The sequence below is a fragment of the Tinamus guttatus genome, unplaced genomic scaffold, assembly GCF_059628265.1.
Source record: "Tinamus guttatus ecotype Peru unplaced genomic scaffold, ASM5962826v1 Tinamus_guttatus_pri_ptg000601l, whole genome shotgun sequence".
In the NCBI taxonomy this organism is placed as follows: Eukaryota; Metazoa; Chordata; class Aves; order Tinamiformes; family Tinamidae; genus Tinamus; species Tinamus guttatus.
In genome coordinates, this window is record NW_028289135.1 from 3,668,833 (window position 1) to 3,693,571 (window position 24,739).

The 24,739-nt window shown below is 40.5% G+C and overlaps 1 protein-coding gene across 1 annotated transcript in view; it reads right to left on the minus strand.

The window, feature by feature from the left end:
- PCNX2 (pecanex 2) overlaps positions 1-24,413 on the minus strand; it is a 138,929-nt gene extending 114,516 nt beyond the window's left edge. The window contains exons 1-8 of the mRNA XM_088534837.1: positions 24,247-24,413; positions 19,014-19,219; positions 16,467-16,584; positions 14,158-14,194; positions 11,812-13,095; positions 3,930-4,077; positions 3,616-3,761; positions 2,240-2,333 (exon numbers count right to left, since the gene is read on the minus strand). Of these exons, the coding sequence (XP_088390963.1) occupies positions 2,240-2,333; positions 3,616-3,761; positions 3,930-4,077; positions 11,812-13,095; positions 14,158-14,194; positions 16,467-16,584; positions 19,014-19,219; positions 24,247-24,399 (2,186 nt within the window). The 5' untranslated portion in view covers positions 24,400-24,413. The remainder of the gene's footprint in view (positions 1-2,239; positions 2,334-3,615; positions 3,762-3,929; positions 4,078-11,811; positions 13,096-14,157; positions 14,195-16,466; positions 16,585-19,013; positions 19,220-24,246) is intronic.
- Between the last annotated feature and the right edge of the window lie 326 nt (positions 24,414-24,739).

The window sequence follows — 24,739 nt, forward strand, 5'->3', positions numbered from 1 at the left end:
TCTTGGAGTCCTCATCTTCTCCTCAGTTAGCTTTGTGCTGGGGCTGGAAAATAGGCTCACCACTTCAAGATGCTTTCATGTCTATTTTCTAATGCCTTCCCACAAAAGCAGCACGTCTTGTTGATATGGGCTCCTTGCACAACGGAGAAGGCAACAACAGACAAGCTTATGGGATATACAAGTAACACACCCTTCACAATGACGCCACAAAACATGACTCGTACACTGTGATCTTAACCTACCTAATGCTGAACAGCTCCATCAGAGCAAAGTCCAGCCTCTAAGGAATAATCTCTGTTGAGACAGATGACATTGTGCCTGAGGCAGTCACTGATTATGCCATGTGCTCTGTTTTATTCTATGTATTCATATTTTCTTTGGTAATAAAGTATTATTAGTTAATAATTGGGACTATTTGGTTTAGCTTTAATCATGGACAAATAAAAAAAAGAACCATCTGACTTGCACACTCTGTGTCCCTCTATATGGGAAAAGGGTAAGGAAAAGGCCAGGGAAAAACAAACAAAGAAAATCCTTCTCACGTTAACATTCAATCTATGCATAACTAACAGGAATTGCTGATTGAACCAACGGCTGCAACCTGATTGACCTAATCACATTATAAACTACCCTTGCAAAAACTAATTTTGAGCACACTTCATGCTTGCTGATCCTCCTTCCTTTTTTTTCCATGGGAACTCTCTGTTTTGTACTTTCCTTCATGCTGCTCTGTTCTTAGAAAAGCTTGTGTCCTGCCTCCCCACAGCCTTCTAAACAAAAACACTCCAGGAACCCACTAATAGCCATTTTTGCTGACTTGCTCTGTTCCACAGTTTGCACAGTTACTGTGCTCTGAGTTTTCTAACAAAGGTACAAATCTTTAGAAACTACATGTATGTAAATGGTAGTCAAGAGTACCTGAACCTGCTTTATTTAACAAACTCTACTAGACTCCTTAAAAATAATCCACATACCTAGAGTGCTGCAAACCACAAACTACGAACCAGGATCTAGTACAGTACAGGAAGACAAACATGTCGCAGGAGCATCTAGCAAAGGCAGCTTTAGAAGAGCTTCTTGTACAAGATGGAAATTATTCTTTTTTTGGCAAAAGAAAGATTAACTGAGAAATGTCACTGGACCCAAAATTGTGATTTTAGGACAGATCCAATTCATAGTTATATGGAGGGAAGGGAGCAAGAGAGAAAATGTATTCTGTACAAGGTGAAACAAAAAAATTGGAAGAGTTAAATAGCCCCAAAGCAAAGTGTCTAATTTAAGGTCACAACTGAAACCTTCCATTCTCAGTTTGCTAAATAAACCCAGAACATTTCTATGGGGGATGAACTCAGATTTTTTTTTTAATGTCTCCCCATTGAATACAAGAGAAAACAGTAGTCTCTGGCCATTCCACTTCACAGGTTAGCACTGTTCTTAACAGGTCCCAAACTCTAAAAAAGTCTCCAATGAAAGCCAAATGTTTTAAGACCAATATTCACTATTATGTAAATATATAGTATAATAATAATAGTATTTTCTATACTATTAATGACCATTCACACCCCCGTTTTCAAAATGCTGTATAATAACACAAAAATATAATCAATAAAAAGTTTTATGAACAGTTTTTTTTGTTTGTTTTTTGTTTTTTGGGTTTTTTTTACAAATAAGCATAGCAACAGATCATATGAGAGAGATTGGAAATCTGAGTAATAAATACAGAATTTCATTGGGTCACTCTGAAAAGACCCTTGGAAAATCATTCAGATACTTTTTCAGAGTGACAAATAATCAGTATAGATTATACAAGGTGAAAGGCTTGGCTGCTGGAGTCCACAGGCTGTAATAGATACAACAGTAATATCTCTAAAGACCTAATAAGCAAGGGCAGATAAACAGGAAAACAAGGCTAAAGAATAAATTGATAACAGTCCAAAATTACATACTTTTATGTGCAATCTCATTTTTATCTTTCCATTTGAGTTTGTCTTTTCCTAGAAAATAAGGAAAACAAACTGGCTAATTCTGCTTTTCTTTCTCACTTTTTCATATCAGTATTCTTAAAAGGCAGTCAGTGTTTTAGCACAGAACAAAAAATCATGCTTTGACTTCTCTAAAATAGATTAACATATTTATTCTCCAGCACTCCTCTTTCATGCATCTTTTACACCTACAATCAGCTTCATAGCTTCCAGCAATGGTAACGCTAACATATTTAAAAAAAAAACAGATTACTTACTGAGCATTTGAAATACAACCACAATTTGATAGCTGATGGCGAAAACCTCCATCCTTCTGACAGCCAGCCTTTAAATAACAGGATCTAATTTCCCCTTTAGAATATATAGAGAAAGAAATCATTTATGTGATGTGATCATGTGTATTAGACATAAAATTTATGGAAAATGTATATTAGCTCACAAATACTAATATGTAGATTTCATTTTGGAAGTTAAGCTTGTCCTAAAAAAACAGAAAGCAAATTAACCCTCAAACAATTGGAAACCTGGGATAAATAAAAACAGAAAGTATACAGAAAATCTGACTCCTTTTATCAGTGAAGAGTATGACATTGCGTGGGAGCAAAGAAAGGGAATCCTACTCAAATGGGGACTCAAAGAAACCAATTTTCTCCAGGCTTATGCACTCCACAGTCATTTAAAGGTATGTGTAATAAATGAAAAGCCCATCCACCAATATAAGTTTACTGCAAAATGCAAAATTACTAGGGTTTTCCTTTCAGTTTGCAGAGGTGAGGCCAGGAAGAGCAAAGCAGTGAAAAATTCAGGAAGAAGTGCAGGCCACCTCTGCACACCCTGAGAACAGAGCATGTTGCCCTGCACCAGCTGCTCCTAGCCCCCCAGCACACCAGGAGATGCAGGGCTAGCAGGAAAGGGCAGAAAACACCTCCGGGGTCGTGGACATAGCTACCGCTGGACTCTTTCCATACTGCTTTTGAGGGCAGCTTTAAGGGAAATGAGGCTTTGGGGACTGCTGCCTTTCAGAGGTATTTGGCCAGGAGCTCACAGGGCAGTACATGGAGTTCAAACAAACTACCACAGCTTCAGCCTCTAGTAATAGCCATGGAGCAGCTGCGTTCCAGGCACGGGCATTGAGAAAGTCTAGTTCACTCGTTAATTCTCTTGAGAGAGGTAGCAGACCATGACTCTGAATGAGAGGAACCCCAGTGTTACCAGAGACAGTTTTCAGTCTGAGCCAGCAACTCCTCACACTCAGCTGAAGAACACAGCAGCTTAAAACAGGAACATTTTGCCCAGCTATTCCAGGGCATAATCTCTCGTCAGGCAGAAAATGCCATGGGTTCTTCAGCAAAGACATGCCTAAAACGCATTCCTTAAAGATAATGTGTGGAAGATGCATCAGACTTCTGGCAGATATGGGACTGTTGCAAACCTCAGATGAGGGATGGTTCCTGTTGTATTTTGAACTCTTGGGTTATGTGTGATCCCAGTTGAAGCTGCTAAGCCATTTTCATTCATGTACACATGAAACACCATCAGTAACAGACAAGAACAGAAATATCTTTATAAGGAGTCTATGATTTATTTAGGAATTTCTTCACACATTGTAACTATTCCAGCTACAGAAACTCACCATTTTCATCTATGAACACATGCATTGCATCCACGGACAGCTCATCTTGTACAGATGCCTCGGGTCCACTTATTACTTGCAAGACAGAACTATCTTGCTGAGAAGTTACCCGGTAGATAATCTGCCTTTGCCTGTTGCCCTGGTAACTTGACACAAAAATGTTTCAAAACTACTATGAGGAACTTTTTTCTTGTTCTCAATAAGACAAAAAGAAAGAGAGGTTAATTAAAAGTTTATGTCATTTCTACTCAGTGAAACAAAACAGCTTACATCATATCTTTGAAGTACAAAATCGTAAAGTAAACTGGCCTTACAGTGCTGCAAATTTGGCAGGCTCTGGTAGCACCGGACTAGTACTAGCACGATCTTGGCTTTGTACATCTGATCTTTCCTGTTTAGGAAGTTGTTCACAGTGCTTTTCTGTTCCCACAATTTCTTCTTTTCTCTCTATCGTCTGGCTATCTGGAAAACAGGGCAGTGAAGTAGAGCCACTCTGCGCAGATGACCACCGGGAGTTTTGTTCATTAACATCAGAACAAGAACATTTTAAAGAGGAAAGCTAAACACTGCAACAATTAATCATTTTACAAAAACCATTAAAATGACGTCAGCAATATAATCATAGGATGATATACTACTGTATGATATACCTGTATGAGAAGGCATTCTGACTTAGAAAGGCTGTGTGAAAGGAAGAGACAATGGAGCAATGGATAAATGAGAGACAATTACGCTTTTCTGTTAGTCAGAGGAAAGTGATCCCTGTACTTTAACTTCCAGGAAGTTGCTTTGCTAGCTTGGTACAGACAGAGGAAAAGCAAAAAAACTGGTCCATTCCCCTGCTACTTCCACAAAAGCTCTAGCTTTCTAGAGCTCTAGTACAGGAGAGTAGGAAAGTGCTAATATCCCTGACCTATCCCCCTGAAACCTGTTTCAGGATAAAGGACAAACTGGCTATATGATTTCACAGTAGACTTCATGCTTGTAAAATACTGTAAAATTTACATGTACTGTAAAATACTATAGGTTTCAAAATAGGCATTACTGATTTGTGCTGTTTCTCATACTTTGAAAGCATCGGTTACAATATCCCACTGCACATGCATATCATTTACTTATGTAAATGATTTTCAACTGGTAGTCTCTTTTAGTTACTAACATTCATGTTGAATAGGAAATATTTGGCAATTTGGCTTTGACTCTAAGCTGAGAAAGTTACCTGTTAGGATTTGAAAGTATATCTAGAGCAGTGGTTTTATCACCACATAAGCAGCCACACAAGTTTATGCTTTAGAATGAGAAAAGATGGATTTTGTTGTGCCTGTTGAAAATGCTGCAGTGAGCCCATGTAGCTTCTTGCCCTTAGCGAGGCCTGTTGAAATGTAGTTACTCAGACTACTTGCACCCTGGCTGTTTAAACACCTTAGAAATGCAATCATCCTAACTTGCAGGCGTCGGGAAATAATGTTGTCATGGCTAAGACGGGCTAAGGATAAAACAGACTCCCTGCTCATACTGAGTCATCATGTCTTTAGTTAGGCCAACTGATATCACTGAAAAAAGCAGAAAAGCTTTTGGATGCAAAGAGAAGCTTCTACAAACAAACCTACCCTTCATGAGTTAAGCCATTTCTCTGCCAGCCTCAATTCACAGGACACACCCCTCTAACATCCTGAAATCCCAGACACTCGCACAAACGCCTTGGCCACACAGCCAGCGCCGCATAACCAGTGTGCACTGTAGGCACTCGCACTTATTTTTTGGAAAAAAAAAAAAATAGTGAAAAAAATCGACTTTGGGAAAAAAAGTTTTTGAAAAAATCATCTCCCCAAAATATACAAGAATTTTAATTGGGTCATGGCATCTTGTCCCAGCAGGTCTCACACTAACATAAAGTGCAACAAGCAGCAGCAAAGTTGAAGAACCTCATGAGGACCACACACTCTAACCAGATGTCTAACAAACCAGAGCACCAGAAGCAAGAGAAGATGGGCAGTAAAGGCACTGTGCAACCCTTGTCTGAAACAGCGGCCTTCCTCCTGCTTCTGTGAGAAGGAATCTCTCCACAACCCTGGCAATGTTCTCAGTCCCTTGCAGATGACAATTTGCAGATGACAATCTGCAGATAACAATCATGGATTTCTGCAGATGACAATCATGGATTTTGATTTCTTCTGCAATAATAATCATAAGTTTGTTCAAGGGAAATATTCTCTATCCTGTTATACGCAGAGACAAAATTCTATAGATGCTCCAGATCTACCCTCTCCTACTTAAGAAGCATGTAAGTGGGTGATGTTTTTCTTCTTTCCTAATTAAAATTTTTAACTCCATTTAAAGCAGAAACTCTGCCTTATTTAACTGTGGCATTACTGAAGCATCCCCATAATCATGTAACTACCCGAAGGAGGTTTACCTGAAAAAGCTGTAGACACCTAATCATAATCATCATCTTAAGGACTTGAGCTGTTTAAGCACTAGAATGATTGACAGTGATCAGAAATTTTTATTTTAATAATCTAATTGGTCGCCTATTGCCTAAAACTGGCTCTAGGGTTGGAACAATTAAAAAGATTTTTTAGTGTGATTTAGTGGCTTTAAAAAAAGCCTCTCTCTTCCACTCCAAACCGCAAGCCTTTCAGACTTCTTTCCCCTGCAGTGGTAAAGAGTCATAATAATAATAACAATATAGAGAGTCCTGCTTTTTACAGGTTTCACATGCCAATCAGACAACATAATGGTGATGAGTATTTCCCGCTCTGCAGATAGGCCACGAAGGATTTGTGATGAGTTTTCCTGCATCTTGCTCATTTTCTTCTAAGTGGAATGGAGATAGAAGTGTCTAGACTGGGAGCACTCTGTTAGGGTACATAATGAGCTCTACATCAGCAAAACCCTCCTTGAATGAAAATTACGCTGGCAAAGCTCAGCTTTGAGTTCCTGGGAAGGAGCAAAGGACGAGGGAAGGCAGGTATGCTGGCACATCTGCACCTCCACAGTAGCCTTTGCAGAGCTACTAGTGAGGGTCACTGCTCCACGCACCGCTGATGCACACACAGCTGGCCTCGAGCACAAGCCTCACGCGCAGACTTGGGCTTCGTGACTAACTTGGTAATTTATCTGGGAACTACACATTTCAGACTGAAATCTGTTTGGCGAAACTATCCAAAGTCATGGCTAAACCAGGCTTGGGAAGGACGATCTGGAAGAGCCCTGCAGAAAACAAAAGCTTGGTTTCTAAACCCTTTTCCTATTTTGCTTAAGCATAAAATATACCACTTAATCTAGTAAATTTCCTATATGGGAATAGAAGGCTTCCCTGTAAACATCTTGAGCTTGACCTCCTCTAAAAGCATAGTGATATGAACTAGGACACAACATACCATAACATACCTTTGGTCCACACGAGGACAAGGCTGAAAGAGGTTTTACAGTTTAAATGAAGCAGCCTTTGCACACACAATCATCACAATGCTAGCAGCTAGTTATCCTAACTTCAAAGTTACCATATTTTATTAATTATAATGAAATTTTATTGAACTGTGACATTTCTCTAAGTCTTTTCTACTTCACACTCTTTCTCCAGAGCCTGCCAGATTTTTCCCTGAGGAAAATGTACATACATTCCCTGTATGTACATATCATTTCCCCAGTCTCCACAACTCACTCTTGCAAGGTAAAATGCCACTGTTGCCACCATTTCAAAGGCCATCTGGTTTGAAATCTGGTCAAGCAGAATTGAGCTCATTAAGCCTGAGTCTCTTCTGTTCTTTAATTGCCTGTTGCAGAATCTACTCTTTCCACAAAATTTGGTTCCTAAATAGAAAGATTTTTTTTAAATATATTTGTTGCTTGTTTGGTGCAGACACAACTGATTTCAAATCTCTTTACATTTCTGTTACATGACAAAATGAAACCTCACATGAAGCAGCAACTTTAAGAGGTATGAACTGTCTCATTCATATTTCTAGGGAATATAGGACCACAAAACTCCCAGTGTTTTAATTGACAGTCTTAACCCTTTACACACTGATTGTTTCAGCAGAAATGTCTAACTTAAATACTTTATCCACAGTCCAAAATTGTGTACTATTCCTCAAATCATTAAAAGGAAAAGCTGACATTGCTGAAGACAGCAGCCCAGGACACCTGACACAGAGCTGAAGCTGCTGTAGAAGCTCAGCACGGGCACTGACGAAGCACCTTGGAGCTGAACCTGGCTGCAACAGGACAGGGAGACTTGAACACAGAAGTGACTTGCTCAAAATAATCTATTTAGGCCCTGGAAACAAAATCAAGGTTTCTGAGGTCACAGGTAAGTAGTCTAATCATTAAACTTGTCAGAATACAAAACCCTGAACCTTGATACATACAGCACCAGATGCAGAGATCTGAGTTTTTCATCCCCTTTTTCCTCCAGCCAGAGCGGGTCATCAAATGCCACATAGGTCCCCTCTGGTGGGTGGAGAGAGAGGAGACAGGACCCTCAGCAGGGTTTTGTGCTGAAGGTGCTATTTGCTTAGCAGCAAACTCCCCTGCTGCTGCCTCACACCATGGCTGTTATTTGGATAGGTGACTCAATGCACAAGACCCCTCTCCTTCATTGCTGTATGACAAGCTCTCTTTCTTCCATCTGGGGAGGGGGAAGAAGAATCTAAAAATACCCATCCAAGTATGTTTTAGCTTTTTATAGGAAAAGGATAATTGCCCAGGATCCAGAAGAACTCACTCAAGGTTGCGGTTTGTGCACTGCCCAGAATGATGAGTACCTTTTCTAAAAAGAGCCTGCAAAACATCTAAATTCAGGCCAAGCTGTTCTGGTGCCTGTTCTCCCGTGCAGGTCCCCAGCACTCCCACGGCTGGTTTTGCTCCCCGGGTGATAACATTATCTGTCCTAGATTCCAAGTCAACTGTGTCAGAGGAGACAGCACACGAGCCTTTGCCCTGCATAAATCTGAGGTATCACTGCTATTACTCAGCTGCAGATATGTCAGAGAATCCAGAAAACACAGCAATAAGCCTGGCTTTCTCTATGCATCTCTGACTGAATAAAATTTGCAGTTGCACTTTGACAGGCTTTCATTACGTGGGCAGTGAGTTTGATTCAAAACTGGTCTGCAAGTCATTTTTAGCAATGGTGTCTTTCTCAATGGTACTTTCTCACGATTCAAAAGTGACGGGGTGGCGACAGAACAGCTCTTAGACAGCTTTTTTATGTACCATATTTTAACACATTAAATCTGGCATCCCTGGTGGGGTTAAGCAAGGCTTTAATTTCCTTGTATTGCACTTTGCTGTGCTGTCTACTGGCAAATTTGGGCTTTTGCGGTCAAGACAACCTACCTTGTGCTTCCACACAATTCACAAGCGTGTGAAGTAATCAGCTCTGACATTCACTCACTTTCCAGCCTCTTCTGATTAGCAAGTTTCGCTGCCTTCTCCAAATTACACAGAACAGCAGCTTTCTTACAGGCACCTCTGAACATTTAGCTTTCCAGGAATTTGCCAAGTTTCTCAGATTTCCTAGGATACGCCCCTGTGCAGGGCACTTCATGCTCATTTGGACCAGACACCTATTATTAGCCTTTGCCAATTAAGTGGTTTGCAAGGTTAAAAGAACAAGAAACAAACACAAACAACCACCAGCCTCAAAACCCTTGGCACAACCTTGACTTAGCTTATATTCCCCACATACACACCCAAGCTTTTTTTTTTTTTGAACTCCCACTTTAATGTGGGAATAATATTTATTCAGATTTGTTCTAAAATGCTATTGTGTTAAAGCAGATTTGTAATTGCAAGACTGTAAACAAATTAGAGGTTTTTCTCATTCCTAAAATTAAGGCCTACTTTAGGGAAGCAGCCAGTAATGACAGTAATTTATTTTAGCAAGCAGCACATTCTGACTTGACTGGAAAATTAAGTCTACTTGCTTTTAAAAATAACTGCCTTTGAACTACCTCTCTCCAGCTTAAAAAAAGTTCCAGTTCAATCCCCTTTTCCCACAGCACCAGAAGGATGAGCTCTAGGAGACACCAGGCAGCAACAGAAGCCTCAGCTTCTGTTCACGTTCTTGAATGCTTCAGTTTTCCTGGCCCAGCTCCTTTCCTGGGACAACATCCCTGGATCAGCATCAGCTCAGCCCACCCTAGAAACAAGCAGGAAAGCTCAACTATGTCCACATGCAGCTTTACTGCACTAGTCATAGAGACTGAAGAATAGAAATTCAGTCTTGGTCACTTAAAGTAGCAGATTGGTTGGAGGAAAGAACTGGAATCCTCCTATTTCCTGAGGACCAAGGATTTGGGTAAAAAGAATTGGGTTTGCTAAATCTACAGCCTAATGGCTACACACACATTAAAGATATCAGGCGGGCAGTGTGCGTGTGTGTGTGTGTGTGTGTGTGGAGTCTATGATTTCATTTGATTTATTCTGATCACTTGTTCCCTTTTCTCTACGTAGTTAGTCTTCCGCATTCACACAGGGACTTGTCTGAAACCCGCTTATAGATTAGGTACACTTTTTTTTATTTACCTCTGCAATTTTATCAGTTCAGTTAGGCACATATCTTTTTCAGCTAATTCACATCACATAGAAGTTGAGGTCCGGCAAAAATACTCTTTTTGTTATGGTCAAGGAGCAGCAAAGACCCTCCATGCACTTGCCACAACCCTTGCTCAGTTGTGCATGGAGGGCCGGAGGGCAGCTCTTTCCACAGGGCACGGGGCCCATGGAAAGGGGCTCTGTCTGGGTGCTGCGAGGGCAGCTGCTCAGTATGGGCACACAGCACAGCCTGGAGCCAGGCACACGGACAAACTAGAGAGAGCACAGCAAGAAACTGATCTGCAGAACAACCGGCCTGAGGAGCAGCGACGGGTAGGACTAGAGTGACAGATCAGAAGGGAGGCAGGAAGCCTAGGAGAAGCGGAATGAGGCTAGGGCAGGGAGAGGAGGAGAAGTAGAGGAGAACTGAAAACAAACTGCGGGGAAGCTAAAGAGAACGGGAAAAGACTAGAGAAGCAACAGTGTGGGCTGCTAGGGGAAGACAAGAGAGAAGTAATATGAAAGTAATGCAAGTAGAGAAGTAAGTAGCACAGGAGAGAATTAGTGTGGCTACATAGAAAAGGGAAAAACAGAAGAGAAGTCACAAAACTAGAAATATAACACTGAAGGAAAACTAAAAATTAGTGAAAGATGGAGCAAGACAACATTTGATGAGACATGTAGTACATTGGTACAAATGTAGTACATTTGATGAGACAGTTTGGAACAAATAGAATTAGGAAAGGAAGAGCGAAAGGCAAATGGAATCCATAGGAAAACAAAATCTATTAGGAAGACAAATATATGTACCTAGTTTTTCTTAATAAGGAAAAACATGCTTTTTTTAAAAAAAAAGGCAACAAATTTTGAAGTTGATAGTGGGGGGGTTTTGTTTGTTTTGTTTTTTTGTGCAATGAGAGACTCTAGAGGTAGCCAGAGAAGAACAGCTTCCCTAGAGCCTATCCTTGAAAAAGGATATGATTCTAAAACAAGAGTGAAGCAGTTCTGCTGAGCTCCACTAAGCTCATCATGATCAATGGAAAACAGGGTATTTAGATTCCTTCCTCTTAAGTTCTTTCAGAATATATGTTAAAAAGGAACAACTTATTATTAGAACCTAAGGTAAAGAGATAAAATTTTGGAGAAGAGGAAGAAGTGAGTTGCGGTATTTGACTTTAAACCACATCTTCTGCATCAATACGTGGCAAGTTCTCTGGGATTCCATACACCCTGTATATGTTATCTCCTATCTTAACGGACAGTCCTGACCATCTAGAGCTGATAAAGCAATTACAAACAATATTCCTTAATAACAGGAAGGAGGCACAGGGGAAGAGAATTAGTAAAGGTGACAGCAAGAACAATGCAAATTAGAGCAAGCCTATCTATAGAAGTGTTATGAATTGCAGTGCATATGTTAAAATTAAAATACTCGCTCGAGATTTTCTCATATGGTAAAGTCCTTTCAGCTAAATGGAATCTTACAAGAAAAGATACCATTTCACCTTAAAATACTGTAGGCCTTCCCTGAAAATCACCCTCAACCTTTCAAGTTCTCCCCTTGGAAAGTGCTCTGCTGCAAACAAGATTAAGTTGCCATAAATAATTAGCCCTGACTGGCTTATTTTAAGGGTTGTAAGTCACACATCGTACCTCCAGCAGGCGCGCTTTCTTTCGTGTTCTCCATTTTGACAGTGGATTGATTGGATGCCTTCATTTTTGAGGTATTAATGGACTCCAAAAGGGAGACAAACTCTAGAAAGTTAGATTCATTGGGCATCTGCCCTTCTTTAGCTTCCAGATCAGATTTAGAAGTTGGTAAGGTCTTTTCTTTGTCAGTTACCTCTATGAAATTCTTACTTAAAAGCACATCTGTCCCACTGTCAACACTGAGCACCCGAATGTGCCTCTTCTCATGTGCAGTTCTACAGGACTGTGGATCTAGGTTCTGTTGATCCTCTTTAGAATCCAAAGCCATGACATGCACATTTTCAGAAGCATTCTCCTCCTTTGGATCTGAATGGGTGTTAGTTTCTAAAGGAGTATTTGCTGGATTGCTGTGTTCCTTCTCTGCGTTGTCTGGATCACCAGATTCATAGCCAGAACATTGGTTGGATGAGAGCTCTGCCTTTAAGGCTTCTGGAGTTCTTTCACTTCCGCTGACTTCCGGACAGGTCTTACCTTTACTGTCATCAGACAAATCAAATGTTATAACAGGAATTCTGAGCTGTTCATTAGCTTGTTGGATCTGCTGATCTACTGTAATTATGCTAGAGCTTGATCTCTCAGTACCCAGAGCCCTTAGCTGGACAGAGCCTGCTATGTCACTGAGGGTATCTGGTGCACTACTCATGGTGATAACAATTTTAATGGGCTCACATAGTTGGTCTCCAGGAAGAGAGTTGTCAACAACAGCAACAGCAGTCTCACTGTCTGAACAGTCAAGGTCCTCGTTAGTATTATCAGCAATACACAAACTTTCAAGACGGTCGGGATTTCTGGTTGCAATGGCACTGCAATGTGGACAGCTACTAGTAAAGCTTGCCTGGGGTGATCCATCTGGCAACTTCTCTCTTTTGTAACTTTTTGGATTACTCAGGTGGTCTGAAATAACTGAACTTTCACTGTCCCATGGCTCCAAAGAAACTCCAGTCCTTAAAATGTCACCCTGTGATGGAGAAACATTGGAGAAATTTTTAACTACATCCCTGTCCACAAGAATATCTTGTGATCCATGCCGTCCAGATGACTGTCCCTTCTCTCCTTTTTCATTTATTCCATTACCAGGAAGTGTTTCCATAGCAGATGGTTTTGCCACTATTGCTGATGTGGTGGAACCTGAAGCAGAGGCTGTAGAAACAGGTAATATATCTGCTTTGGTACAGGGTGAGGTAGATGAAATTGGTAGTGCAGTCTGGTCCTGCAATACTGTAATCCCTAACAAAGACATACAGGAATTAGGCCTCAGAAATGGGAACACTGTGTACTATTGAGCGACAACCTTTAGTTAGCAAAAACTGTTAAGAGAGCAGAGCAAAGAAAGCACAAGCAAAGTAGATGATTGCAGTAAATCAAAAGCCAGTATCTTAAGGGTTAGCTAAAATACTATGAAAACAAGCAGAGTAATTAATAATTAGTAGCACTAATACTGCTTTAGATGAGAATAACCATTCTGATAGTTATACAAGACATTTTATTGTGACATAAATAGGAATTAATGTCTCATGTGAAGTTGTGTGCATATTGTAAATCATACTGAGAAGATCCTGAGACTACAGTGGTGTTCACATGTATGAAAGCTGCTGTTCTAGCCTTTACCTAGACCTTTGAGGTGAGGACAGCTTTAGCTTCAGGTCTATTTAAATTAAATAATCAGAATAACCACTTCCACAAGGAAGAGTGAAAAAAAAAAACAACAACAAAAAAACAGAATTATTCTTACTTAGGGATAGAAGAAAAAAAAGTAAGACAAGGCAGCAATAGTTATTCATATTACCTAGTGCAATACCTAAATGGTTCCACTGGATATAGTGATCAACGTTCACAAAACAGAAAAATCATGAAATATGCTGAGACACCTTGATGACTAGAACTGTAGGCAGAGCATGTTTAGATGGAAATATCCATGCTAATGAGCTAAGAGATGATATTTAAGGGCTTTAAGATGCAAGCTGAGCAGTAGCTTCCCATTTCAACGCCTCCCAGAGGGCACAGAGCTTCCCTAAAACGTGGGACAAAAGCTTCTTCCATCTCCTCATATCAAAACAGGGATACTGTTTCCAAACTTACCAAAAAAATGTGGCGCAAAGAGCTTGGCCGGCAGCTGAGAAAACTTGCTCTGTTAGAATTCCCTTGAGACTGTTTTCTGGCGCTTTTCCATAAAGCTCCTAACACGGGCTATGACAGAACCTGCCGTAGTCTCATGTGCCCCCACCCCTTTTTTTTGTGGCAAACAATGATTAAACAAGTTTGAAAGCATTTATAAAGCCTTCAAAATACCTTTGAGATCTTCAATAGTTTCACGTGTTGGCAGCTCCTAAAAAATAAGAAACCACACAAAATTAGTATGAGTTTGTATTAAATACTTTCAGAAAAAAAGTATTCAGTGCAATTGTCATCTAATCAGAGGTTAATTATAGTATTGGTAAGTTGCTAAACATGACTGAAATTTAGACATGTACCTTGCACAAAATGCAAAAAGGGAGGAAAGAAAAGAAAGGGAAGTAGGAGGTACACAGATGATTATTGAACAATCATGCTCCAAACTGCATCACTGCAACTCAATTTGTGATGCTTGGAGAGAGGCGGCGGGGGGGAAGATTTTATAAAATACTTTGCAATTGCTAATCCAGATGTTTTCATGCATTCATCTATTTCCCTTTTCCAACTATGTTTCCAAACTACTAAAATAGAGTGTTTTCTCCAACACTTGGTAGCAATTTTTCAACAAAACACTACAGGGGAAAACCATTAAACTATCTTTAAAATCATCTGTCTTGCAAGGAAGCTCCTGAAGTCCAACTCTCTCCCCTATTCTGCCCACATTCATTCATATATACACACAGACAGACACATCCACACACAAAGTAGAGGTTCATTGGGGCTGTGTCCAGTAGAGCATTGGATATGTCCAAGGATGGAAATTCTACAGCATGTCCAGACAACTTCTTCCAGCATCTAATCACCCTCATGGTAAAAAGAATTCTTTAAAGCCAAATGAGGTTTTCTGTGTTCCAACTTGTCTCCTTGACTTCTTGCCCTGTCACAGTTCACCTGAGAGGAGTCTGCTCAGTCTTGTCTATACCTTTCCACTAGATAGCTGGAGACAGCAGTAAACTCTTTTAGCTTTATAAGACTAAAACATTTCAACATCCTGCTCTCATTCATCATATACCCTTTTCCCTAGTCTTCTTGGTGGCTTTTGCTGGTTTCACCCCAGCCTGTCAGCGTCCATCGGTGTCTGTCTTGCACTAAAGAGCCCAAACCTAGACACAATACTCCAGATGGATAGTTCAGCACTCCAAACTGAACAGCCCAGACTTATAGGTTGAAAAAGAATTTATTGAGAAAAATTAACATGCCATTTCCTCTCCTCTGTCTGGCAGGCACAAAAAGGAAATAATAAGCATCTCCTGCAAACTCATGGCATTGTGCTGGCAGCAAGGGAAGAAGATTAGGTTTGACTAGACCTGATCTATACATTTGGAAATGGGAAATTGGAACAAGATCCAATTTGCAGAGACAGACTGGACAAAAACCAGAATATTGGAAAGACTGAAACAGAAACAAGGTGAGAAATATTTTACCTGATAAAAGAAAGCTGTTAATGTCTGTGAATCATACAGATGCTACAAAAAGGTAAAAACACTCTAGAAAATGAGGAAATAATTTGATTCAGACCAGGGTTTAAATAGTTTGCAGCAAATAGGGAGACAAAGGAATAAGGGAAGGAATGAAGACAATAAAAGATTTAAAAGCTACTTATTCAGAGATCACTAACCATCCTCTGCACTGAATGAGGCAGGAGTCCTGTAGAAAAAAAATAGCATGGGATCACATAATTAAAGATTTTATCACAATATACATGGGGATCAGCTGAAGATAACACAGTGTTCATTCTCTTAATTTCTGAATATTTGACTTTTCAGACCTGTCATGACTATTTCTTACTATTTCTTTGTTAGTATAACATGTATGTACATGACCTTCATCACTTTGCACCCTTTACTGATTTAGGAAGCATGACTAACAGCTTGGAAAGCATCTATGTTTTAACCTCAGGTAGGCATCTTCTGCATATAAATCACAATGTTTAATGAGTTGTATAACTGCTGAAGAGATGTGCTGGATTTGTTTCATGAACCTAAATCTAGTGACCCAAAAGGAAGTTATTAACGTGCCAGGAGGAGCTGGCTTCCCCAGCGGTGACGAGCTGCTCTGATGGCAGTAGCCACTGTGGACATTCCCTTCTTCCAACATGTGCAAAGCCCTCCCTTCTCTGAGAGCAGCTGTGAACACAAGGTGCTCTTGGCAAGATTTACAAAGGCCACGGGGCATCCACAGAGCGGACAAGCCACTCCAGAGGTTTCCAGATTTATCTACAACTTTGCAAACCCAAGCCTCTGGGACAGGGCTAAGCTCAACCAACACCGGGCTGTGTCAAAAGTACCTCCAGGGAACCACTGCCTGCTACTTAGGGGCAAATACTTTATTACTTGAAGTAATAAGTACTTGACTATACAAAACTCCACATGGTAAGTGGTAGACTGCACAACAGGAAGATAAAACAACCGAAGAGGCATACTAACCATTGCTCCACAGGAGTTCTGCGAGTGGAAAGCCTGTGCTCTTGAACTGCTGTCACTTGTTGGAGTAGAGTCATTTTGGTTAGTCTCACCAATTACACCATTATCCCCTGTGTTATTGCTGAAACGGGGGGAAAAAAAAAGGAGGCAAATAATCATAATTTTTAAACAAAAAAAAAATAATGTTGCTAACCACAGAGGAACACAGGGAGTCTGTGGGGAACCTGAAGAGTAACAACAGGATGGAAATTAACAGGACAGTGTGCTCAAGTGAGAGCATGTTTCTTCGGTTCCATTTCTAAAATAACAATGCTGAAAAATACTATAATCTCTTTTGCAATTTATCCCTTTCAAAGAGATCTTCCTAACTTTTAACTTGTTTAAAGTGATTCTGGTGTTCTAGGAAGTAAGACATTGCTATAAGAAATAAAATGACATCTCTTCGGACAGATGAAATTTAACAACGGATATACTAGAGGTAGCTTGAAGTTATAAGCATCACTTCCTTTACGGATGCATTCACTTCTCTGCACTACTTCTCTCTATATTTCTATTTTTTTCAATGGATAGAGACAAATATTTTTGAACCAAATTTATTTATGAGAAGAAACACATTTCCTGCTTCTCAGGTGTAATACAACAAATAATTAGTTCAAAAAATAACCACTAGGACAAAATATTATAAAACAATATGTTGTTTAAACCTGCTATGCATTATGAGCATTTTAAAAATATTAAAGGCATGTATAAACTGTAAGATTATTCACTTGTAAATCCAAATCATTTTCCCACATTTTCTTCTGTACTTAAATGGCTTCAAAAACTTCAAGCAACTTGGCTACCACCAGAGTTTAAAAGCTTCTGTTGTCTACCAAATTAAGTAAAGTTTTATTTTTTTATTTGCTGATCAGAGGCTAAAAAAACAAGATTTCTTTCTAGGACTTTGTAAGAGGAATATGTTAGGGGATTTAGCATGCAAGTTTAAGGGATAGCTCCACTCCTTCGTCACAACACAGGCATAATGAAAGTTTGCATTTTTTTTCAGTAGCCATTGTGCAAGAAAGCACCGAGGTTCTGTTTAATATCAGCAAATAATAGATGGACCTCTTAAATTATTTTCTCAGCTATCTGTAAATAGGAAATAGGTTTGCAAGTTGGTGATACAGAGGAGTAGCAATGTCACTGCAAGGAGTATAGCACAGACACATATGCAAAGACACAAGAAAATAGCATTGCTGAATACAGATAAGCTTTGTAATTGGTAGCTTTCATAGCCTTGGCAATAGCAGAGCTCTCAGTAGGAACTGCAAATGCACTAAAGCAGGAAAGTAAATTCACTCATATAGAGCTCTCTGTTGCTAAAGTCTGGCTGGCAGTCATAACAAACCCACTCAGTTTAAGCTTTGTTTGGATATTTCAGTGCTGGAGTCTTGGATGTACCTTATTTCAAAATTTTTCACATATGCCATAGTGTTTGGGAAGACTGAGAGCTGCTTGCTAGCTTCATTTGCTTCTGTGTAACTAAAGTTTGTAAAATCAGCAGGAGGTCACAGTTTATTTTATTTCATAGGTTTTCAGTAAACATAGAGAAATATTCGAAGCACACATAAATCTGGAAAAACTGAGTACTAATCTTTAGCCCAATGCTAATTTCCCTTTAGTGTTATCTCAGTCTGAAACTAGCCTTATTAACTTTGAGAGTTTATTTGCAGCATAAACTGCACTTGGCTCCTCACAGACTGAAAGGGCTTAAATAAATAAATAGGATCTCAGGCTTTTAAAGCCGGGGTATTAAAGCATTTTCTTGGCCATTACGTGCAGGTCACTTCCTTCCATCCTTCCTTCCTCCCAGTAGGTCAGCACTGTAGGGACTATCACAATGTTCCTGTAAGTCCCAAGTAATTACCCAAGGCTTTCTTAGAACTAGAATCCCCTGCAGTTAAGACACTGCATTACATAGAGAGATTTTAGGAACAACACAATCCTTTTACCATTATACATGTGAGATAACACATAGTCTTTAGAAAAGCTAAGCCACAGCACTTTGTAGACTTACATAACATTCTAGCATCTTAGAGAGGCAAGTGCTTCCTTCTACCCTCTACCAAGCAGCTGCCTGGGAACTTCAATCTTGCTGAAGACTTCCTGGATCTTGATGGTGAAGGCCTCATCCTAAAAGGTCCTACCTCATTACATAACAGCCCAACACTTCATTCTTCCTGACAAAGATAGAGCTCTCCTCCCTGATTCTCAAATTTCTTTAGGCTAGAGGACAACAACAGGAAAAGCTTTTCTACCACTCCCTCAGCCCTTAGGCTTCCCTAGAATACTTCCTCTAGTGCTGCCCTGGGATCTTTTATCACCTCCCAGACAGGTGTCTTCATCAGGTCCATCTGGACTAGGCATGCTGGAGCCAGCAAACATAAAAACACTAGGCAGGTGTTAAGAAGTGCTGTTTCCTTACAATCAACAGGTTTCTGCTATGTAAAAGCATGGTGTAAACTTAACCTTTCTATAAAATGTATCAACATTGTGCAATGAAAACCTTACCTACGGTTTGAGGGCTGAACTGTGTTTCCTTTTGTGGCTGCTGTTTCTTTACATTGCATTCCATTTTTTCTTGAGATGTTTTGTTGAATTACTTCACCTTTATCGAACATAAGATGCAGCCGATAACTGATCACTTTTATTATTGTGAAGAAGGTTGTCACTGAGCTGCAGTATACAAAAACTGTGATGGTGGTTGGTGGGAAAGCCTGCAGAAAGGAATAATAAAGAAATCAATATAATAGTTCATTTTCACAGAATCACAGAATACTTAGGGTTAGAAGGCACCTCTAAAGATCATCTAGTCCAACCTCCCTGTTCAAGCAGAGACACCTAGAGCACATGGCACAGGGAAAGATGATTTTGAGAAGATGCAATTAAAATTTTTAAAGTCATTTTCAAAACACATGTAAAGCCAGACTCTTTCAATTCTTTCTAAAAAGTTCATAATTGTTAATTTGCAGCTGTCTGTGATCAGTGTCTGCTGATCCATGACGAACACCAGATTTCTTAGTCATTAAAATGAATTATAGTTCAAATATAAGTTGTAAAGTCCTTTCAAAGTTATTCCTTCCTGTAAAGGGAGAATCATAGCAATGGATACTTGTGGTTATCTCTCAAGGGCCAAAGCTCTTACTATTATAGTCACAGAATGCCCTTATGTGCTGTTTCTATTCATTTGCAGGTTCACATTGCTTAGTTTCACGCTGATTTGGTTGGTTTCAAACAGTGTTACTATCTTCCTGCACAAACTGTAGCAGAGGCAAAAAGAAAGATTCCCAATGTTCAGAGCCTGCTGAAGGGCAACTAAAGTTGATTTTTAAGAAGAAAAACTTACTTTGGGCTCCAAATTTGTTATTTTAAATATCACCCTTCCAACTTAAAAAGCATTTGGCTGTGAAAGATGACAAGTGCTTTTATCTTAGAGACCTTTTCAGTTTCAGAAATAAACCTACTCACTATCTCTAGGTGAGGAATGGACATGAATTAGGCTTTCTTACTTCACTGTTAAAACAAGCACAGTGTTTATCTTGATGTTGATCTTATATCCACTTAGAAAAGTGGATTGCTCTTCTTTTGACTAAGGGAGACTGTATGCCTTCAAGATTTACACATCAAAATTTTCAGGCACATCCTTTTTTTAGGACTATTCTGATTCATACACCAAGAATCTATGGCATAATAAAGGAGAAACCATTTAGCATGTAGGCATTAGTAATGATACTTAATGAGAAATACATTTACTTTCTACAAGTTGAGGCTTAGTCTCTTGGAGTGCCTCATGGTACTGTGTATATAACCGAAATTAGGCATCTCCTTCGCAGTTCTTTACTGAAGCTGGACCACAAAGAGCATCAGTTTGCAAGACAATGCTCGGGATAGAAATTCTGGTGGATACGGTTGAAGCATTTTTGTTTTATAACTAATAAATGAGTAATGTATTTGCAAAAAAAAAAAGTTGAAATTATGTTGGGTTTCACACAGAATGATAGCTAATTATCTGTAAGAATTTGTTCAAATGAGGGATTTGTTTGCTTTCTGGAGAAAGTGAACTAAATGCACTAAGTTTGGGGATTCATCAAAATGCACTAAAAAGCACAGACTGATCACTTGTTATTAAATTATGCCTCAGAATACATCATTATCCAGCATAAATGAGCCACTGGGAAAGAAGTGCTTGATAGGTGACACATTCAGGAATACTGTTAAGAGAGCACAAATGAATAGACTTACTCTAGCACAATCTATGTCAGTGTGGAGCAAACTACAAGGATACAAGTGACTATGGTTGGCATTCCCAGGTATGGACACATGAAAGCTATAAAATCTACTTGAGCTAAGCAGGAATTAGATTAGAGACCACTGAGAAATTACATGATAGATCCACTTTTGATATGTTATATTACAATTAGCCTAGTTTGCCATGGAAATTAGGCTTTATAGTCATACCATGTGAGTTTGTATCCCTCATCTATCTCCATTCCCTCTGCTGAATTACTTAACTCTATGGCCACCTTCAGCTGACTTTGACAGAATACACCCTACTGGGGACAAGGCCACAGCAATGTCCTAAAGAGAGGGAACTGCATTAGAGAGAGGGACCCACACAGCAATCTTGCGTTTTGAAAGCCCCAGTCACAGGAAAAGCTTCTGTTGAGCTGCCATTATTAGAAAATAGAAAGAAACAGCCCCAAGCACAGACCCGTTAGAGAGCAGCCTCCATGAGACTGCACCAGTTTCTGTGGAGGCTGTAGCTCTAGCTTCCCTGGCCTTCAGCCAGTTAAAGGCTCGGCCATAATGTACTTGTTTTCCAGTTACTTCCATTGTTACACCCTGCACTGGAACATTTTGGGGTCCTATGCAGAAATACAGGTTTATGTGTTCCAGATGTGGCCTGATTTATGACTGTAAAGGCATCACAGCGCTGATGTGCCTATGCTGGGAGGGCATTTGACTGACTGGGACTTCTGCTTGTCTAGAGATTCCAGGTGAATGGCCGAATTCTTCTTGCTATTTTTGCTAATATTATTCAGGCTGCACAAAGACAAAAGCTAACTTTGCATTATTTGAGTGTGTTCCTAATTCAATACATTTGATAGGGCAAAAATGATCAGTGTGATGATACAAGAGCACTGAACCACCACAGTGTTTCTAAACTTCTAGAAAGTTTCCACAGCAGCAGTCTGCAAAACAGTAAATTCAAGAAAGTTTTCTGTCCAAAAAAATGGCAGAAGAAACTTGCACTAAACCGTTTTGGTGACTCATCAAAATGTGGATGTGCAGCTTGTCTTGCAGCTTGTCAAACAAGCTATAGTACAAACATTCCCAAAGTCATCTCTCCGCTTCAGTGATGTTCCACTGGGGCCAAATTCAGCCCAGGCACTTTTTATGACAAGCACTGCGATTTTCCTGAATAGAGTGTCCAGGAACCCTCTGCTTTTTGGTGGAATAAGGTAACAAATTCCTAATCCATGATGAGGTTTGACAAAGCAAAGCTACAAGAGCTCTCATTACAATTTTGAAAGTTGATTTTAAGGACGTTTTTAATTGTACATTTGTTATTGAAAAGGGTAAATCAGATAGAAAGGAAGAGATGAAAATACAGATGGGCCTTTTCAGTAAAGGGGAAGTTAATAATGGGACTATTAGTAATAAAGCAAGCTGCGCTGACAATGTTATAGAAGGAAATCCTCAGTCCCCACAGCAGAAACAACTTGATACTCCAGGCTTCCTGACCCTACCCTGCCAGCGTGCTCCAGCTGTGCTGGTGGGAAATATCTCAAAACAGTTGGATGAATTTTGACATTTCATTGAAATCAAAATGTTTCAGAGCGACTTTGACAAAGGCTTGAGTAAGATGATCCAGTGCAAAACAATTTTTAATAGTATTCTATTTTGCTTTGGCTTTTACATTTCAAGGAATGCCAGTAATGGTTTTAGCAGAATCCAAAACTATCGGTATTAAGTGTGTGCATAATGTAAATATGATCCCAAATATTACCAAATATAAAACATAAAATCTTTAATTAAAATTCAGGTTTGAGAGGTAAGAATGAATCTAGCTTGCACAATATTTACACAGTCCAACCACTTAAAAGCAAGAAAGCAAATACTTAAGGATGTCACTACTCTTGAGCAGCCAGCATAATAAATGAATTACTGCTACCAAGGGTAAAAAAATCCCATAGTGATACATTAGCTCAAGAAAACAGCTCCTGGTATTTAACCAGATGATTCATCAGAAAGTCAGCCAATCTGCAATAAAAGAAGTAAGTCCATCTGGATAAATTAAGATGAAGCACAAGATAAAGAAACCTAAGTTTAGTAGATAAGTCGGATCTTCTTTCCTTTCCTTTAAATAACTTCCACTGTTTGTCTTAGCTCTAACCTACAGTCTTTGGACCCAGTGTTCTTTTTGTGCAATTCTGCATGCTTTCCTGCATGCTATTAATTTCTTAGATACTTCCCGCATGGAAATATATATTCTTCCTGATACATCCCTACTTATGCAAGTCAGCTTTTCTTCCATTTGATTTTTTTTACTGCACGTACCAGTCAGACAGTAAATTCAACAACATAGGACGCTGACTAGTGTATATAAGAAATAGACCTGGTTGATCAGAAGGAAATACTGATGTTTTGCTATCTCGGTTCAACTCTGTAAGCAATGCTTACAGGAATTCAGTGCATCCATGCCATAAAACGTGGAATGGCAACTGATTCTTAAAGATGCCGAAATTATGGCTCACAGAGGTTTCTGAGGATGTCATGAGTGCTCCCTGCTTTTGAAAAACAGGCCAATATCTGACCATTGGGGTCAGATCTCTACTTAGGACTTTTTACCCAAAAAAAAAAAAAAAAAACTTTTATAAGTTGGTTAAGAGGAATCACCATAAAAAAAAAGAAAGAATGGCTTTTTTTTCCAGTAGAAGCACTATTAAGCAAACACTAAAGAATATACCAAGAGAGATATAATGACCCAGCAAACTGTATTTCTAAACTTCCTTAACACAGTAGGAAAACACACACAAAAATAGAGTAAAAGTTTCAAGCTTTCAAGAAAAAAAAATAATAGTAAAGTTTAGCAAACAAACTCTAGCTCTTAAAATGATATGTTTGCAGTGTTTAAATTTTAGAACAAAGGGAGCTGCATGACACAAAAAGCAATGTGACTCACCAGTGACATTCAGCAAGCATATTAATTATACACTGTTTGGGTTTTTCCACTGATTTACCCTTCTCAAAGGAAAGGGCTGGGGGACAAACCTGAAAATAGATGTCCCTAAAGGCAGATTTTGAGCAAAGGTTGATCGGGTCATTCGCTGTTGCTGCAGACGGGTATCACACACCTTCCTATGTGCTCTTATCCCACGGCATCAGCGGGACGGAGAGGTCAGGCCTCGGTCGGCCGCGCTGAGCCTATTTAGGTGGTCAAATATTGCAGTTCACAACACAAAATCAGCAGGACGGAGAGGTCAGGCCGGGGAGCGCTGCACAGAGCCTCTTTATTTAGGGGGTCGACCCTGAGGTGCAATGGCCAGACCTAACGCTCCTGCCCGAGTGCTCAGTTTAACGGCTTGGTTTAGTGGCCCGGTTAAACACCCCCCTGCATCACACAGGGATGGAGGAAGCAGGGAGGGAGGCAGGGAGAGCCGCGGCGCGCCCCGCTGCCCCCCAGACCATCCGCGAAATGGCGCCTGCCCACCCGCCCGCCCCATGCCCGGCGGCGCCTCACCAGGTGCAGGGCCAGCGGCAGCGTGAGCAGGAAGAGCCATAGGTAGAGGTGGCAGCTGTTGGTGAAGGCGCCCTGCTCGGGGTCGTGGTACCAGCCGCCCGTGAGCGCCGCCCACACGCCCTGCGCCACGAGCCGCGCCGCCGGCGACACCATGGCCGCCCCTCAGCCCGCCGCCGCCGCCATGCCGGGCGCCGCGGATTCTCCCAGGGTGCCCCGCGCGCCGAGCATCCCGGCTCCACCCCGCGCCGCGCGGCGGCTGCTCCGTCCCGCCGCAGGGCCGCGAGCCCCGGGGCCGGCGGCTCGGTGGCCTCTCGTGGGGTTTTGTTGGGTTTGTTTCTTTCAGGACTGCCTGGACTTTTGCTGCAGCCAGTCTTGGGCAGGATGTGTGTGTGGCATGGGAGCGAGCCAAGTGGCTCACGCTTTTCTTGACCAACCTGCCTCTGTTGTTCCGGGCTCAGGCCACAGCTCTGTGGAATGAGCCACTTCGGGCTGC